Here is a 16,957-nt window from a genome sequence, read left to right on the forward strand (position 1 = left end):
TCTGAATATGAAATCAACAATTCAGTGTTTCACAAGGAAATATAAAAAAAATCATGAATCATATTTTCAAATTTAAAATAACCCCCCAAAAAATACATCTTTTCAATGAGCCCACTTTCCACAAAATATAGTCCCAATAAATCAAACCTTTTAACTGTTAGTGTCACAGAACTTCTGTTGTTTAAAATGCTGACTCGTCTTTGTCCCGAGACAAGAGCATCCGAAGTAAAAAAAAACAAAAAAAAAACACTTCCCATCAGCTCTCGACGTCGCCGCTGCCTCCGCGTTCTTGATGAATGTGCAGTCTGGCCACTTTTCTGCTTTTTTCTCGTTTCCTTTCAGCCCGGCTGTGAAGCGCCGGGTCCCTTTTCCGCTTTGACGGACACATGGCTGTACAGTACAGAAAATGTCCGCTCAGCAAAAGTCTGACCGTACGCTTATCGACCAGCGCAAGCGGGCAACCGGTCGAATGAACAATACTCACGAGTAACTTGATCGTGGCCCGAACGCTCATGTTGTTACACAACAGCCCGACGATAACCTCGCGGCGTCTGTTCTGTCGCGTGTGTGTACTTTTTTGGAAGCAGATCTGGCAACCTCGGGAGAAAGCCGCCTGGCTGCAATACGCAGATGAACTTTATCAAGGTGCCACCGCGACGCCCTGTCAGATAAGTGGAAAATACACGCTCATATCAAGGCCGGCCTTGAATCAAAGCCTCCAAGTCCATTTTAATGCTCAACCCTCAAGGCCTCGCCCTAATTTTCTACCTGTCGTTGACATTTTGACCCTCTAATGTTCTTTCAGGAACAAAACTTCATGGTACAGTGAGACCTCAACTTACAAACTTAATTGGTTCCCAGACAGAGTGTGTAAGGCGAAAAGTGTGTATCTCAAAAAAAAATTCCCATAGGAAACCATTAAGATGGGAATAATCTGTTCCCAGGTTTCCATAAAATATACATTTAACTAAATAAGCCTTAAAACTACACACAACATACCTTACTCTATGTATAATAAATGTGCTATTGTATTGTAATGAAAGAAATACACTGCATTGTATCATAAAGTCACTTTATTTAAATTTGTGATGGTCATTGATGGCTTGATGGAATGGCATTGGAGGTCGAAGTTCAAAGAGAATTGCTGTTTGGAAAGAGAGGCGCATTACATGAGGACTGTAATTAAAGAAATAAACTGTGCTGTAAAATAAAGTTTTATTTACCTTTTTGATGGTCGTTGATGGCTTATGGAAGGAGAGTCACCTTCCATAAGGACTGTTGGTAACTTAACCTCTGGTGCTGTTCGGTCGTGTGCAGACGCCGAAGGTCACTCCGCCAGCCGTGGTGGGTGTGTATTATGAAAATAGTGCTTATTATAAGGTTTAATTTTCATAAATTTGACGTTTGTAAGACGAAAAGTTTGTAAGTTAAGGTGTTTGTAAGTTGAGGTCTCACTGTACATATTTACTCCTGGCACTCTACGTCATAGTTTCAATTCCCAAATAAATTTGTGAATGGCAAAGAATGAAGTAATATTATTATTATTATTAGTAGTAGTAGTAGTAGTAGTAGTAGTAGTAGTAGTAGTCGTTGTCGTAGTAGTAATGTTAATTTACCTTATTTTCCAGTGTATAGGGCACACCAGAGTATAAACTGCACCCCCAATGAATGGTGTATTTTCCATATTATTATTATTATTATTATTATTAGTAGTAGTAGTAGTAGTAGTAGTTGTTGTTGTAGTGGTAGTAGTGGTAGTAGTCGTAGTAGTAGTCGTCGTCGTTGTAGTAGTGTTAATTTACCTTATTTTCCGGTGTATAGGGCACACCAGAGTATAAGGTGCACCCCCAATGAATGGTGTATTTTCCATATATTATTATTATTATTAGGAGTAGTAGTAGTAGTAGTAGTAGTTGTTGTAGTGGTAGTAGTCGTAGTAGTAGTCGTCGTTGTCGTAGTAGTGTTAATTTACCTTATTTTCCGGTGTATAGGGCACACCAGAGTATAAGGTGCACCCCCAATGAATGGTGTATTTTCCATATATATAGGGCGCACTGGATTATAAAGTGCACCTTCAATGAATAAAAAAAAAGCAAATATCATGTAGAAATGGTGATAATCATATATTTCATTTATAAGCGCCTTCAAAACTCTCAATGTCATTTTACAGTCACAGGATAGGTTTTTTCTGTGGGAGAGCAGTGGCAGCCATGCACGATGACGTTCACTCAACTCGGAAGTAACTAAAATAGATAGAAAGCTAGCTAGCCAGCTAATAGATAGCCAACAGATAGCAAGCTAGATAGCTAGCCAGCTATATAGCTAATTTATAGCTAGCTATATAGCTGGCTAGCCAGCTAGAAATATAAATGTTTTCCAAATACAGTAAAGTCTCGTTATATCGATATCGGATATATCGATAGTCCCGGTTATATCGATACTATTTCTATGCACGCACGGAGAAAATTACATGCAAACAGGGTCGGATATATCGATAGTCCCGGTTATATCGATATTTTTTCGGACTCCCTTGAATATCGATATAACGAGACTTTACTGTATATAATTATAAGGCGGTACAGTAGAGGGTGGGGTTACGTACGACTGCTTCGACAGGGGAAAATGGAGTCGGTGGCTGCTGACAGTAGTTGCAAGACCTGTTGTGGCTCAATATGACTTTAGATTATCATGATCTGGTTGGCGACCAACGGGTGGCACCGTCGGCCCCGCCTGCCTGCACCTGCACAGGTGCTGGTCATCCCGATCTGTGGCGGACTGCCACGTTCTGATTGGCGACCAACGGGTAGCGCTGTCAGCCCTGCCCGCTGCCTCGCAGGTGCTGGTCGTTCCCAATCAGTGACACTCAAAAGGACTCCCGGCACGACCATTCGCTGTCGGGTCATTGTTGTATGCTTTGTATGCAATTGTATGCATTGTATGCTGTGCATGTTTTTGTTTCATCTTGGCAGACTTTTAGTCTTGGACTTTATTTGATACTTTGTATTTTTCTGTTCAAATGATTTTAACGTTTTAGATTTTGTTCCTGTTGATTTTGTTTTAATACAATTTCTCAAATACAACCTGCTGCTCCCTTCTGCCTGCTTTTTGGGATCCACAACTGCCATCACCACCCTGCAAACCATGACACAGATACAGTATAAGGCGCACCTGCATATAAGGTGCAGGGTCATTTTTTGAAGAAAATCAAGGCTTTTGGGTGCGCCTTATACACTGGAAAATCTGGGATTTATGTATGTGTGTGTGCGTGCGTGTGTGTGTGTATATAGGTATGTATTGTATGTATGCATTCATCTATCAATCTATCAATTTATGGATTTCTTTATTCAGCCCAGTGAGTAGGAAAAATCATTTTGTTTTACCTCCACCTTGCCCAAGAGATTCTGCCCAAAATTCGACCAAATTTGTACAACATATACTAATTTGTCAGGTGGATGACTCAAAATCAGGATAGAGATGAGTTTTAGTCATTGAGTGTGCTGCCAAGTTTGATGACTCGCCATGAAAAAAAGTGATGATTTGGCTTGTTGGCCTGCATCCTAATAGTTGGGAAAACTATTTAAATTGTCAGCAATGGAGCGTCCGTGCACTTCCTCCTATTGTTGCCGGCCGCACGACCTTTGACCTCTTGTCCGCTTGTTCCCGACGTCGGCGTTAAAGCCAGGAAAGAAAGTGCTTTCACATTCCTTTCTTTCTTTTTGCGCAGCCGCGGTGTCAGCTCTTACGAGGAAATCCGTCCCAGTTGCGGCGGGCCCGCGGGGACTGCCGCAACTAGCGAGGGAAGGGAAATCCGCCCTAAACTTCCTGTCAGGAAAGAAGGATTTCTCGCAATCTGGCCTCCGTTTACGAAACAGAGCCCCTGCCACCTTTTCTGTTCACTCAGAAAGTAACTGAAAAAATTCCCCAAAAATTCCGTTTTCCTACAAAACAAGAAAAATGATGGGCGGAAGAAGGTCAAGAAGTTTACAGTTTTTTTTCTTCTTCTTAACTCATTCACTGCCGGACATGCAAAAATGTGTCCACTCCAGTGCCCGGGTTTTTATCACTGAAATTCCAAGGTTCACAGATTATTGAGTTTTTGGACTACATAAACATTCAATGCAGCGTAAGAAAAATTAGACTATGTTCTTTCTTTCTAAATGATTTGGGTCTGGAGTTATCTGAATGAAGGTGGCTATCCAAAATACAATGCAATACATACATACTGTATTGGTTTATATCGCGCTTTAACAACACCTGAACCTGGAACAAAGCACTAACATGGACAAAAGGGAAATTCTTCCCCCTTGTGGAAGGGGAAAAACCATTGCCAGAGGTCTGGCCAGAGTTTTATCGGCACCCCAGCAAGTAAACACAAAACTCGAACAAATTCAGGAATGGCGCTCTACGTCATATTTATAATTCCCAAATAAATTCAGGAATTACAGTGAATGAGTTAATAGACGGATGTGCCGAGTACTGTAACCCCAAAAAAAGATTCATGATCAAGATTCATTTTGATTTTATTTATAATTAGATTTTTTTTCAAAATAACATAAAAAAAATTACTTGACCATAATTTTGTTTATTTAGTTTTGTTTCAAAAAAGTAACTATTTTTTTCCTTTTTTCAAGTGTATAAATGTACCTAAGAGTATGTTGTATTTACCATAAATAAACATATAATTTTAATAAGTTAATGACACTAAAATGGAATTAATTCATTAGCACATTTTGGACGGAAAACATCTGAATGAACAGCAAACCTGACGTTTTCCTCAAATGTAATTCTATTTATTGAATACTACCAAATACAGTCCTATAACTTACATGCACCCTCCTCCTTTTATTTCTGAACAAGTGTTATTTATTGTATTTCTAATTTAATTGTAACAATTTCTGAGCGTCATGTTTGCAAATCCTATAAGTGTTTTGGTGGTGATAGTTTATTTTCTTTCAAACTTTGGTGTCCTTGACATTGATTCCCCGCTCGAGGACTTGCACACTGCAAGAATCCAAACTAGGGTGCGGAAAATCCTACTGGACCCTCCGCACCCTGCTCACCACCTTTTCCAGCTACTCCCCTCAGGCAGGCGCTACCGATCCAGCACCAAATCCAGCAGACATTTAAACAGCTTCTTCCCCCAAGCAATTAACTCTTTGAACAGAAGCCCAAATGGAACTGTATCGTGCCTCTTTCCAATTTTTTGATGATGATACTAGTGCAGCGTGTTCGACCGGAAACAAATTCCTTGTGTGTTCTACATACTTGGCATTAAAAAGGATTCTGATTCTGATTTCACCTGCCAATAAATACCAAACTCACGTCAGTCAAAAATGAAATCCAGTGGGAAAATGTGTTTCACATTCTTTTGATCTAATCTTATGAAACTGATCCAGAATGGGAGTACAGTAGCGGGTAAGAGGAAATGTGTCACTAGGGTTGTGTTGTCCTTTTTCACTTTTCCTCCCGCCTCTTCCTCGATTAGAAAGGAGAGGGAGGGACAGACGGACGACACGGTCAACACGACATGACGGCCGCGGCTTCTCTCCCGCCTCTCATGCTCACTTTGTCACTTTTATACTTGTAGAGATCCGACGGCAGGCTTGCTTTTTATTTTTTTTTAATATACGTAAATATATATATTGTTTTACTTACTTGTTTGTGCCTTGTCGTTGTTTCGGTTTTTCTTTTTTATGCTGTCTGACAGCATAATTTTTGGGGGGGTGTTTTTTGTTGTTGTTTTCATCTTTTAATCGGAACACTCAACCATGCTGCTACTGCTGCTAGTACACATACTACAACTACAATCTTCATTGCAACTGCAGGTAACAAACACACACAACACACACTCACAAAAGCAAGTATTGTTTTTTTCAGATAAGTACAACGTAACATGAAAAAATTCAGAATAATATTTGAGCCATAAAAGACATGTATTACTATTGTATTTTTTTACAGAATGAAAGTTGTTTGTATGGATCAAGTTGTTATATTTAGTATTGTCTGTGTAATTTTCAGCTGATGTGTTTTTTTCCCCTGTGATTTCTTTTAAAAATATTTCTGAATGTTTCCCAAAATATCAAAGGAAAGTTAAAATGTTTGAATATGATGATAATCTTGATGAAAGGGGTTTTTGTTATTCGAGAAAAATCTTGGAATGTTAGAGTACAGGCTTGTTTTTACAAGGCTAACTTTTTTAATACTTTTAGATTCTACTACAGTATCTCCCTTCTAATTTAGATATTTTTTCTTTCAAGCTCACCCGCAGAAAAAAATATCCAGTGACTGTTAATTGTCCTTGAGAGTTTTGAAAGGCGCTTATAAATGAAATGGATTATTATTATTATTATTATTATTATTATTATTTTATTATTATTATTATTATTATTATTATTATTATTAACAGCATTAATATGAATAATTTGGAGAAAATGTTTCTAAAAATGAACTATAGTAGGATGAGACTTTTTTTTATTAATGGGTAAAAAGTCGTATTATTTTACATAATCATAAGATCACTTGAAATTTCAAGGACTGGACAACTTTTTCTAATTCGACAATAAATAAATAAATAAATAAATAAACGTTATGCGGCGAGACAGCAAGCAGGTGGAAAGATGATAAAAGTTCACTCAGCCAGATCCAGGAAGGATATTTTGAGTTTTCTTTATTTGAAGTCGTGGTAGATTTCAGTTTTCGGCAGACCACAGGTAACAGTGCTCTCCAGGCTGTCCTTTCTCCCTCTTCTTCCTCCTTGAAATGACTTCCTCAGTCTGGTTTTAAAGGACAACCGACGTCACTTTTTTGCTTTTTAACTGACACCAGAGAAACATTTTATAGCATCTAAAATACCCAAAACACGCAGTATGATATATTTACTCAAATGCAAAACACCATTAAAAATGAGTGAGTTAAAGTGTCCCCGCAGTTCGTGACGTCACGGCAAGACGTCTTGCATTGCTGGAGAATAAAAACAATGGCTTCAGATTTGGAGAATATGCTTTCTTGTTACTCATTCAGTTATGAATAGTTCTGAAGAGGAAAGCATACATGTTTGCAGTCGATTAAATAATTTATTTGTGCCATTTTGAGGCAACATTGGGGGAAAATCACTCACCCAAAAAAAGAGGCACAAAATGGCGACCTCCTGTGGCCACCTCCATTTCCACAGGCTGATAAATTCCTTATATGGCGCTTGGACGCCCTCTTCTGGCCTTCTGGCGGCTTTTGGGTGCAACACGAGGTCCCAAGACCAAACAAGTACAGCAAAATACATTGACGTGATGGAAGGACCGCTACAATGCGTCTTTTTTACGGTCATGGGGCCGTCCTTTAGTGACGTCACGTACGGACTCGTCACCAACTCAAAAACAAGACTTCCTGAATATTCAGCGCGAGTCTTAAAACGTAAAATATAGCTATATGCGGTGGAATCTTTGTAAAATACGCTCAGTAGAAGTCATTTGAAGCCATTTTACCTAGCCATTTGTCCTCTAACCTATTGTCGATTTTGACCCTGATCCTGTGAAACAATGACAGTCATGATATCAATATTTTGGAGAAAAATATTCTAAAAATGAACTATTGTAGTATGATATTTTTTTAATGGATAAAAAGTGGTATTATGTTACATAATCATTAGATCACTTGAAATTTCAAGGACGGGACAACTTTTTCCCATTTGACAATAAATAAATAAATAAATAACTTGCTGAACTTACTGACTGTTTTCATCAACTTCACCTAGTGTTGATTTAGTCTAAATGTTAGACCCTCTCATCTCATCTCATCTCATTTTCCGTACCGCTTATTCCTCATTAGGGTCGCGGGGGTTGCTGGAGCCTATCTCAGCTGTCTTCGGGCACGAGGCGGGGGACACCCTGAATTGGTTACCAGCCAATCGCAGGGCACACAAAGACATACAACAGTCACTCTCACACTCACACCTAGGGACAATTTGGAGTGGCCAATCTGCCTGCCATGCATGTTTTTGGAGTGTGGGAGGAAACCGGAGTACCCGGAGAAAACCCACGCGGGTCCGAGGAGAACATGCAAACTTCACACAGGGAGGCCGAACCGTGACACGAACCGGCGACCTCTGCACTGTGAAGCCGGTGTGCTAACCACTCGACTACCGGGCCGCCCTATGTTAGACCCTGTTTCTGTGAAATAACAACAGTATCAAAATGAATAATTTGGAGACAAATATTCTAAAAATGAACTATTGTAGTCTGAGATTTTTTTTCATGGATAAAAGTCGTACATAATCGTAAGATCACTTGAAATTTCAAGTACAGTGATACCTCGGTTCTCGACCATAATCCGTTTCAGAACCCTGTTCGAAAAGCGATTTGTTCGAATACGAAACCGTTTTTCCTATTCCAAATAATGTAAATCATTTTAATCCGTTCCAAAACCCTGAATGTTTACCTTTTTAGTATTTTATACATTATTTAAATTGCACATTCAAATGCTGACCAACACATGAAAAGCAATGTAATATATCTTAGAATATATTAAGCAAAATGGCAGAGACACAAATAACATAAACATAAATATAACCCAGGCTAATCGTACGTTCGTAAAGAAAAGAATTATGAATATGATTTTTTACCTTTGTGGTGGTCAGCAGAAGGCGTAGGTGGACGGAGGAAGGAAATTTATCGTTTGGAAGGAGACTCCCCTTCCATCAAAACTTTGGGGAGCTCTTCTGTCTGAGGGGTGCTCACACGTTCAGATCTCTTTGCTACGGATGACTTGGCTACAGGATGTTCTTTTCTCTTAAAATATCTATCCAATGACACTTGCTTCTGCCTTCTTTTTAGCACTTTTCGGAAGTGGTTCATGACAGTGTCGTTAAAGTCATTGATGACTCTGGTGGCTGCAGCTTTATCGGGGTGGTGGAGTTCTGATTCGCCATGCTGTATTCCCTCGCCAGATCAGACACTTGCACACCTGCTTCATATTTTGCGATTATTTCTTTCTCAAATGCAATAGTTGTACGCACTACTTTTCTTTTGTCACTTTTCGCAGCACTTCCTTTCTTTGGAGGCATGATTAGGGGCTAAAACTCTTCGTACACCTATATTAAACGCTAGAGCAAAACGCAGCACGTCCGCTAGCGACAACAGTTGGTCAGGAAGAGAACGAGACACCCGTACGCCGCTCAGCATCCCACCCTCGCGTACGCACTCACGCGTCGTACCGGCGTTCGAACTCCGATTGATGTTCAAACTACGAAGCAAGAATTTCTCGAATATTTTGTTCGGACTCTGATTTGTTCGAACCGTGAGTCGTTCGAAAACCGAGGTTCCACTGTACTGGACAACTTTTTGTCATTTGGAAATAAACAATAAATGAATGAATGAATAAATAAATACATGAATGAATGAATGAATGAATGAATGAATGAATGAATGAATGAATGAATGAATGAGAAACTGTTGCTGTGTGTTTACTATTGACTGTTTCCTTCAACTTAACCCATTGTGGATTATGACCCTGTTCCTGCGATAGACGCAGCCGCCCGGCCGCTGTGATATCCAGCAGAGGGAGGATGTCAACACGCTGTGTACGTCCTGCGCGGCGGTAACCAGCAGCCTGTGCCCGCGAGGCTACACCAACAGCGGCGTGAGGAACTGCAGCTACTCGGTCCATATCGGCGGCAAGGCAGTCTTACTGGATGGATGCTCCCGCCTTTGCGTGAAGAGTTATATGCACCCACGATGCTGCCCGCAGCACTGGGGGCCGCTTTGTCTTCGTGAGTCGCTTGCAAAATCGGACAAATAATTACTGAATGCTTTTCTTATTGTTTATGATTTTTTTTAACATTTGGTTGAATGAGTCAAATAAATAATTATCATCAAAATGCTTGAAAGTGACCACCGTTGTTGCTGATATGGCCCGCAGCCTGTCCCAGCTGGTCGGGGAAGACCTGCAACTTCCACGGAACCTGCATGGATGGAGATCTCGGCAACGGGACCTGCGTCTGTGATGTCAGTGCCATTCCTGCATGCATCTCGGCAGCCTCTCGTACCTGTTCCTGCTACCTCTCCTCCCCTTTGCTGCTGCTTTTTATGCACGTTCCTATTCCTTAAACTGCCTTTATCTACCATGGTACTTTTTATTCCTGTTTTTTTGCAGCTTTTGTTTTCCTGTTCCTGCTTATTTTTAGGCATGATCCTGTTACTTAGTCAAAGTCAAAGTCAGCTTCATTGTCAAATATGCTCAGATGCATGACATATAGCACAGATGAAATTAATGTCCTCTTGGACCCAGCGTGCAAGGCACTTATCTTCTTCTTTTCCTTTTGGCTTTTCCCGTCAAGGGGTCGCCACAGCAAATCAGTGTCCTCCATCTTTAGAGGTTTGATCCGCATGTTTGTTTTGGCCAAGCGTTTACGTCGCATGCCATTCCTGACACAACCCTCTGTATTTATCCGGGCTTGGGACCGGCACAAGAAGACTTATGTCCCTTTGTGGCTACAGAACAAGCAACTCGCTCAGTAAAAGGCTCCCAAACACAAAATGGTCATCGGCGCAGCAACATTCAAAAAAGCAAAAACTATTGCTAGCTCACTAGATTGCTAAATTTCTAGATAGCTAGATAGCTAGATAGATAGATTGCTACTTCTCTAGATTTCTAGATAGATAGCTAGATTGCTAGATAGCTAGAGAGCAAGATAGCTACACAGCTAGATAGATTGCTCGCTTTCTAGATTGCTAGCTAGCTAAATAGATTTATATAGCCAGATAGCTAAATAGATTTATAATGTGGCTAAAAAAAGACACAATTGACAACAGACAATACATGTCATTTCTGAGTATAAAGTGATGTAGTGTCATATGTAAAGTGACGTAGTATAGTAATGCAAAAACCAAAAAAAAGTTGAAGTGAAGTCTTGCAGAAAAAAAATAGTTCAGGATGATAATACAGAGTATAGCGTAGCCTGTTCCAGCTGCTCCCAGTGACCCTGTTACAGTTTCTGTTGCTCATTCATTCATAAAGGAGTCGAAGAGGGCACCCGAGTAGGCAGCCGTCAGCAAGTGCTCTCATGAGCCTTGCTTTTTTTTTTGTTGTTTTTGTCTTTTTTTGTGTTTTCTTTTGTCACCTTGTGCTGTTGTGCGTCGTGTGGAATGGATACAGATTGTTTTTCAGCATTTTTGGCCACAACATTCTTCAAGGAGGAGACTGTGCTGAGCGGTTGCGCCTTTTCTGCAGCATGTATATGCCAGTACTGTTTTTGAATGGGAGGAATGTCGCTGCCATTTGACGATCATTGCTGGACACCACAGGGACCATTGGGCTTTTTTTGCGCCTGTATTGGGCAGCATCTTCACAGCCCCGCTTTGTTCAGCGGAAAGGTCGGTGCTGTTGGACAGAAGAAAGGAGCGTCAGCGCAGAGCGCCGATGTGTATGTGGAACTGTTGCAGCTTGGAATTATGTGGGACAGGAGATGTGAGACAATTTCTTTTCGTCAATGGATGCTACAGCTGCGTGTTTGCTTTCAACATTTAGCTTGTAGTCGACATGCACATTCCACCATGACGTCCCTGATCCACTGCTGAAAAAGACGCTTTGATAGTCTCCTCTTTCATCTGGAACTGCTTCGTGTAACAAAGAGGGTACAGAAAGTGCTTCAGAATGAATGACTCTCTGTGTCTTTGTGCTGTCATGTTGTTATTTCGTGTTTTTTGGTTCTTTTGACTTCAAGACAGCGCCGCGAGAGTGGCTGCCTTAGCAGCAGCTCATGTATTTTGGTTTTCTCCTTTCATTCCTTTCATCACTTTGCTACTGTGAAATGTAAATTTCTCCACTGCGAGACTAATAAAGGCAAATCTAATCCAATCCATTCCACAACATCAGCATGTTCCTACCGCTGCCACTGTTACTACCTGTTCCTGTTCTCTCGAGTACCTGATCCTGCCATAGTGTAACACATGCTCCTGCCACCTTGTGTTTTGCCAGGAAGGCTTCAGTGGGTTCGCGTGCCAGAAGTGTAGCAAGGAAGATACTTTTGGCAGCAACTGTGACAAAGGTCAGAACTTTTACATTAGAAATGACGGGGGATTACGTCGCATTATTCTGTGTGTATATTTGTCAATGTATGTATTGCTACACATCTTGTCTTGTGTTGTTCCGTGTTTTGTGCTAGCGTGCGAATGCGAGCACGGCGTGTGCGAGCAAGGCCCCGAGGGAAGCGGCCAGTGCTTCTGTCAGCCGCCGTATACGGGAAAACGATGTGACCAAGGTGAATGCGACACATTCTCTTCACTTGTAACGTCTAATAAAATAACATCTACGTTGTAGTGTGGGTGCAGAATTTTTGGAACTTTATTCCAAAATGAAGATCATTTTATGGAGCGCATCAATTTTGGTTTTATGTACAGTCATTGTATACAACACAACAATTTCAGTGATGATGAGACATTGATTGAAAAACAAATTACTACTTAAACTAAAATGTTTCCTTTTTTCATAAAATCTAAAAGAAATAAAAAAATAAAATGAGCACCTAATTTGGTATGAATAATTTTACTGTACCCAATACCCAAATATGTAGACATAATGAAAAAAATAGGGATGCTACAGCTTCGTGGTTGCTTTCAACATTTAGCTTGTAGTAGACGTGCACATTCCACTATGACGTCCCTGATCCACTGGTGAAAAGGACGTTTTGACCCTCTACGGCTCTACGCTATTATCTAGAACTGCTTCATGTCACAAAGAGGGTCCAGAAAGTGCTTAAGGATGAATGACTCTCTGTCTTTGTGTTGTCGTATTATTTGTTATTTATGTTTTTTTTCTTGTTCATTTGACTTCAAGATGGCGCAGCGAGAATGCCTGCCTCCTGTATTGCAGCTCCTGTATTTTGCTTTTCTACTTCTTTCTTTTGTCATCTTCCTTTCAGAACTTTGCTGCTATGAAATGTAAATTTCTCCACTGCGAGACTAATGAAGTTAAATCCAATCAAATCCAATCCAATTCAATATGCATAATGATATGTACTTTTTTAAAATTAGAATACAATGAAAATAATCACTATTAAGCTTCAAACAAATTGGTAACCCATATTAAATATAAATAAGGAAGTAGCCAGCTAGCAAAGAGATAACAAATAGATAGCTAACTAGATAGTCAGCTCTCTAGTTAGATAGCTAAGAGATAGCAAATAGATAGCTAGCGAGATAGCCAGCTGGATAGCCACATTGAATGAGTACATATTGTGGGCTAATTATTATTATATTAATATTATATTAATAGACAGCAAATAGATTTAAAGTAGCGAGCTGTCTAGCTAGCTATCTATTTGCTATCTCTTAGCTATCTAGCCAGCTAGCTGGCTAGCTAGCCTAGCTGGCTAGGTAGTTAGATATCTATTAGCTATCTAGCTTTCTATCTATTTGAATTATTCCGGGTTGTGCTCACCCACTTATCCTGTGACTGTGAAGTGACCTTGAGAGTTTTGAAAGGTGCTTACAAGTGAAATGTATGATTATTATTATAAGTAAATAAAGGAATTTACTTTCCGTCCTGTTTTTTTCGTGCTGTTGTTGCCATGCTCATCAACCATAAGAGACCAGGTCAAGATAGAGTGGCCATTTTTGCAGTTTTTACCACAAGCACATGGCCACATCCTCCACAAAGAGTCCACAGGTTTCCAAATATTCACCCAGTTGTCCCGTGTGCTAATTGAGACCATGTATTTGTGTGCGTGTGTTTCTTTTTGTGTGTCTTCAGTGAACAACCGTTGCAAATCGTGCAGCACAAACTCATACTGCGCCGGAGAAGGAGATGCCGCCACGTGCCAATGTTTGCCAGGATACAGGATGTCGCCGAAGAACAAATGCGCAAGTAAACATATCAAATCGCTGCTTTGTTGTCCTAAAGTGAAAAAGTTAGTCACCATTTTACCCAAAAGTAGTCTTCAAAGGCTTCCATGGCCCAAAAGGGTCCGCCAAAAGGTGAAATTGTTGCGTCAACGCTGCATAAAATAATTTTTAAAAATAACAAAATTAAATGAGATGGATTTAAAGGACAACCGACGTCACTTTTTTGTTTCTTAACTGACATCAGAAAAACGTTTTATAGCATCTAAAATACCCAAAACACTCAGTATATTTTTATTCAAATGCAAAACACCAATAAAAATGACATAAAGTGTCCAAAATCTGCAAAAAAATTGAGCTGCGAATTGGGCATTTTCAGAGAGTCCCGCCCCCAGTTTGTGTCGTCACGCCAAGATGTCTTGCATTGCTTGAGAATCAAAACAATGGCTTCAGATTCGGGGAATATGCTTTCTTGTTACACCTCCAGTTATGAATATGATTCAAATAGTTCTGAAGAGGAAAGCATAAATGTTTGCAATCGATTAAACAATTTATTCCATGCCATTTTGAGGCAACATTGGGGAGAAACGATCACCAGAAAAGAGGCACAAAATGGCGACCTCCTGTGGCCACCTCCGTTTCCACAGGCTGATAAATTCCTTATATGGAGCTTGGACACCCTCTTCTGGCGGCTTTTGGGTGCAACACGAGGTCCCCAGACCAAAGAAGTACAGCAAAATACATTGACGTGATGGAAGGACTGCTACAATGTGTCTTTTTTTCGGTCAGGGGGCGCTCCTTTAGTGACGTCACATACGGACTCGTCACCAACTCAAAAACAAGACTTCCTAAATATTCAGCGCGAGTCTTAAAATGTAAAATATAACTATATGTGGTGGAATCTTTTTAAAATACGATTTTAAAATACGTCCTTTAAATGACCAGCATAGATTTTTCCAGGTGGCGGTGCACTTTCCACTTGTGTCCCTCTTTCTATTGGAAAAAAAAATAACTGGATAATTGTACTGTAAATATGTTTTGATGGAATACAGCTGCATATATCAATATATCTTTTCTTTGATACTTGCGCTATGTACAGTTTTTTATGAAACATTTTTGCACATTTACAGTATACATCTCAGTCTTCTGACACTTTTACTACGCTTAGAATATCTTGTTTTGTTATCCTTTCACCCCCCTCCCCGCACCCCCTTTCAAATTGCTGCTGTGGAATGCAAATTTCCCCATTGTCGGACGATTAAAGGTTTTCTGATTCTGATTCTGTTGTGTTACGCCATCCTCTTCACATTTTATAGTTTTTATTTATATATATTTTAAGGCATGTGCGTGTCAACCAGCTGCGACGTCAACGCTCAGTGCTCCACGCAGGGGTCAAAGGTCAGCTGCGCCTGCAAGGCCGATTTTGAGGGTGACGGTCGCATCTGCGTACCCAAAAACCCTTGCGCCGTCAACAACGGCGGCTGTCCCATCAACAGCACCGTCTGCGTCTTCAAGGGGCCCAACAAGGTTCGGTCAATGAGGGGCGCCATTATGAGGCTGATGACGAGCCTGATATCAGATATTTATCTATTTATTATTATCTCCAGGTCCTCTGGTTTCCTCCCACATTCCAAAAACATGCATGGCAGGCAGATTGAACATTCCAAATTGTCCCGAGGTGTGAGTGAGAGAGTGACTGTTGTATGTCTTTGAGTGCCCTGTGATTGGCTAGCAAAATATTCAGGGTGTCCCCCCTAGTGCCCGAGGATCACTGGGATAGGCTCCAGCACTCCCGCAACCCTAATGAAGATAAATCGGTACAAAAATGGATGGATGGATGCATATGAAGTTATTTATTTATTTATGTATTTATTTATTTTATTATTTTTTTATTTAGTTAGTTAGTTAGTTATTTATAATTTGTTTATTTATTTCTTTTTAGTTGTCAGTTGATGTGTTTGTTTATTTATTGTTGTATATAGTTATTTATTTATATTTCTTTACTTGTTTTTTACTCATTCATTTATTTATGTATTTAGTTAGTTTGTTATTCCTTTTTATTTATTTAGTTGCTTGTTTATTTATTTATTTTTATTTATTTATTTATTCTTACTTCTTTGGTTGTTTCTTTACTTATTAATTCTTTTATGTATTTATTGTTTATATATATATATATATATATATATATATATATATATATATATATATATATATATATATATATATATATATATATATATATATATATATATATATATATATATATATATATATATACAGTAAATTCTCATTATATCGATATTCTCGGGAGTCCGAAAAATATCGATATAACCGGGACTATCGATATATCCGACCTTGCGCGCATGTAATTTTCTCCTTGCATGCATACAAATAGTATCGTAATAAGCGGGACTATCGATATAACCGATATCGATATAATGAGACTTTACTGTGTGTATATATATATATATATATATATATATATATATATATATATATATATATATATATATATATATATATATATATATATTTTATGTCTTCCAGGCAGCCTGCGAGTGCATGTCCGGTATGGCTCCGGTGGGGGACAGTCCCATGTCGGGCTGTCGGCTACTTTCGGCCTGTTCGTCGAAATCCTGCCACTCGTCGGCCGTTTGTGTAACTGGAATGGGTGGAAATGCCTTGTATGACACACTTTTGTCCAAATTCTACAAATTCGATACTGATGACAAGAAACAAACTGACTTGAAGAAGTCATGCAGTAAAAGAAGAAAAAAAAATATTGATTTTTTTTTGGTCAGGTGTGCGTGCATGCTGGACGAGATCAGCGATGGGCGCCGTTGCTATGGTAACATGATGGATCGTCTGCAGGACCTGAACCGCAACGGTGTCCAGAAAGACAAACTCGTGGGGGCCTTCGACTTGTTTGGTATCAACATTCCACTCCGTAATATGTCACATCTACTCTGTTTCTTGTAAAACTAAAAAAATAAAAAATACTACTACTACTACTACTACTACTACTACTACTACTACTACTACTACTACTAATAATAATAATAATAATAATAATAATAAACAACAATACCGGGCGGCCCGGTAGTCAAGTGTTTAGCACGCTGAGTTCA

General features: G+C 39.6%; 1 protein-coding gene across 2 annotated transcripts in view; it reads left to right on the forward strand.

Annotated features, from left to right (window-relative positions):
• The first annotated feature begins 5,510 nt into the window (after nt 1–5,510).
• The window catches only part of stab1 (stabilin 1), a 64,382-nt gene continuing 52,935 nt past the window's right edge, over nt 5,511–16,957 (forward strand). For both annotated transcript variants that reach the window (XM_089011160.1, XM_089011159.1), the window contains exons 1-9: nt 5,511–5,825; nt 9,517–9,760; nt 9,910–9,995; nt 11,968–12,037; nt 12,155–12,250; nt 13,741–13,854; nt 15,169–15,356; nt 16,377–16,513; nt 16,631–16,758. In XM_089011160.1, coding sequence (XP_088867286.1) covers nt 5,769–5,825; nt 9,517–9,760; nt 9,910–9,995; nt 11,968–12,037; nt 12,155–12,250; nt 13,741–13,854; nt 15,169–15,356; nt 16,377–16,513; nt 16,631–16,758 — 1,120 coding nt within the window. In that variant the 5' untranslated portion in view covers nt 5,511–5,768. The remainder of the gene's footprint in view (nt 5,826–9,516; nt 9,761–9,909; nt 9,996–11,967; nt 12,038–12,154; nt 12,251–13,740; nt 13,855–15,168; nt 15,357–16,376; nt 16,514–16,630; nt 16,759–16,957) is intronic.

Source organism: Hippocampus bargibanti, linkage group LG12 (genome assembly GCF_051943395.1).
Source record: "Hippocampus bargibanti isolate YZ-2025 linkage group LG12, ASM5194339v1, whole genome shotgun sequence".
Classification (NCBI taxonomy): Eukaryota; Metazoa; Chordata; class Actinopteri; order Syngnathiformes; family Syngnathidae; genus Hippocampus; species Hippocampus bargibanti.